Source organism: Propithecus coquereli, unplaced genomic scaffold, assembly GCF_000956105.1.
Source record: "Propithecus coquereli isolate 6110/MARCELLA unplaced genomic scaffold, Pcoq_1.0 Scaffold29, whole genome shotgun sequence".
Taxonomy (NCBI): Eukaryota; Metazoa; Chordata; class Mammalia; order Primates; family Indriidae; genus Propithecus; species Propithecus coquereli.
The window spans coordinates 8,118,734-8,121,387 of record NW_012148507.1 but is presented as its reverse complement, the minus strand read 5'-3'; the positions used below and the strand labels follow the sequence as shown (position 1 = coordinate 8,121,387).

The 2,654-nt window shown below is 35.0% G+C and overlaps 1 protein-coding gene across 1 annotated transcript in view; it reads left to right on the top strand.

Annotated features, from left to right (window-relative positions):
* WRN (Werner syndrome, RecQ helicase-like) overlaps nt 1–2,654 on the top strand; it is a 142,863-nt gene that overhangs the window by 130,976 nt on the left and 9,233 nt on the right. The window contains 2 exon segments of the mRNA XM_012648552.1: nt 1,152–1,366; nt 1,699–1,830. Of these exon segments, the coding sequence (XP_012504006.1) occupies nt 1,152–1,366; nt 1,699–1,830 (347 nt within the window).

Genomic DNA, 2,654 nt, shown 5'->3' with positions numbered 1-2,654 from the left:
TACTCTGGAATGATTTTTTTCCTTCGTAAATGTATTATCTCTCAGAACTTAAAGAAATTTGTGTCTTTTCATGGCATATTGAATAGGAGGCAATATTCTCTAAAAGAGTTTGTACAGTTTTTTTTCTTTCCTGTTGACAATTATTTTTGCTGTCATTCGACTGCCGCCTTTAAATCCCAAAGACTGACAGATGGTGTTAGCCTAGTCAGTAAGAGCAAAGGCTCTGGCACCAGAAAGATCTGTGTTCAGGTCTTGGTTCTACCATGTCTGTGCTCTGTGACCTTCGGCAAAGTACCCAATTTCCCTAAGCCTCAGCTTCCTCATCTCCAAAATCGGGAGAGATAATAATTGTGAGAAATTCAGTCATGCATCACTTAAACGATGGGGATACATTCTGAGAAATGTGTTGTTAGGCAATTTCATCGTTGTGCGAACGTCAAGCATTACAGATGAACGTGATGTTGGAAGGAAGTGCTGAAATGTAAATGGAGGTCTATCTGTGGGAGATTGCTACATAATTTGTAGAAGGTGTGAAGAGATTGACACAGTCCGAATTGGTTCTGTGGAGTTACAAAAAATCCAAAGTTTTTTGATTCTGAAAATAAGACATATTTTTCCAAGAAACTTCATTTTAAATAGTTGATGTCTTTTGTTCTGTAATAATAACCACTGAAAGGATTCTTTTTATTAGAAGCTAATCATACTTGTTAAATAAGATTCTATTTTAAGAATAAGTTATTTTTATACTTGGTCTTAGCTGAAAGGCTGAGAAGCAATAAAAATGAATTAAGAAAAAATTAATTTGTAATTGATTTTTGTAATTTGAAGCATGGTTTCCTTTAGAAACAATTCTGTGAATGATTGTTTTGATTCTCAAGGCAGCCCACAAAAGACAATTTGAAACATTATTTATGCAGAGTCAATCATACCATCCTGACTTAGGGTGTTGGAGGCAGGGGGTTCCGATAACACAGAGTGGAGTTTTTGGCTCCATTTCTATTCTGTAGGGCTATAGGCATTTGAAAGAGAAAATTTTTCTTTGACAGTCTTCTTCCTTGCTTTCTATGAAATATTTCACTAGTTCTAGCTTATAGGTTTTCTAAAATGTTCTCCATAATTTATTTTAAAATCATGTTTTTCATCTTTTACAGATATGAATAAAATAGAATTAATTAGAACATTAGTTCCTGAAAACATTGACACGTACCTTATCCACATGGCAGTTGAGCTCCTTAAAAATGATTGTGACAGCAGACTGTTATGCCAACCTTCATGTGACTCCAACAAAAAGAGATGTTTCCCCAACTCTGAAGAGAGCTGTTCAAGTTCTAAGAGAAGCAAGGAAGAAGTAGACACTAATACTGAGGTGTTAATTATGTGTAGAATTTTCATACACTGTCATTTTGTTCAATTTGCATATGCTCATAGTCGAATGCTATTTTTTTTTTGAACTGTTACTATTACTTTAACCACACATTAGCATTTTTGCTTTTCCCCTACTGAAATAACATCAGATGCCAACAAGAGAGTTTGGTGGGGGGCGCGGGGAACATTATTGTTAAAATTTAGTACTTTGGAATAATAAGAATTTTCTTAAGCCCTGTTTTTTTTTTAGGCATAGGGCTTGTTTGTTTTTTATTTATGACTAAGAAAATAGTGCATGGTCTAACTATTTTGCATTCCATAAAAATTTTAAAGGTTCATGGAAAACATCTTGAAAATTTTTCACTGAAAGACGAAAGTCACAGCAATTCCATAAGACTAACTTCTCGGAATGAGCCATTGAACCATCCAGAGAGAGAGGATTTATTTGCAGATTCTCATGTACAGGTAAAATTGATTTAAGGAAATAGTTTTCTTGTCAAATATATCAGAATTGATAAATGTTTAGATTTATCTTGGTTAGAGATGAAATTAAGTGTGAATGTAACTTACATATTTCTCTATTTTCTTACATATATATGTGCATGTATAATCAAATGAGTTGATGTTTTCTATTTGCAACTTAATGGTAATAGCTTGATAATAGAATTTGGAGTATCAGAAAGATATAAAGAGCCCCTTACAGTTTTGTTATGATTATTGGGAATTTTAATCTTCTATTGGTGAAGGAAATACATTCTGGAAGGCATTGTTTCTGTTAAGTGACTTACACCTCACAATTAAGGTCTCCTTAGATACTTACTGTTGAGACTCAAAAGACACACTCAGGGCTGGGCACGGTGGCTCATGCCTGTAACTAGCACTTTGGCAGGCTGAGGTGGGAGGATCGCTTGAGGTCAAGAGTTTGAGACTAGCCTGAGCAAGAGTGAGACCTTGTTTCTACAAAAAATAGAAAAAATAGTTGGGTGTGGTGGTGCACATCTGTAGTCCCCTCTACTTGGGAGGCTGAGGCAGGAAGATTGCTTAAGCCCAGGAGTTCGAGGCTATGGTGAGCCACACTGATGCCACTGCACTCTACCCAGGGTGACAGAGCAAGACTCTGTCTCAAAAAAAAAAAGATACTCCAGGTAAGTAAGCATTTTCCCCCTTTTCTCAATGAAATAATTATTATCATTATGGGATAATATTGATGATTATATTTTATAGAAATATAGATAAAAGACTTTAAATGATATTAGCTTTCTTGATCGTAGTACTCTGGAATGATTTTT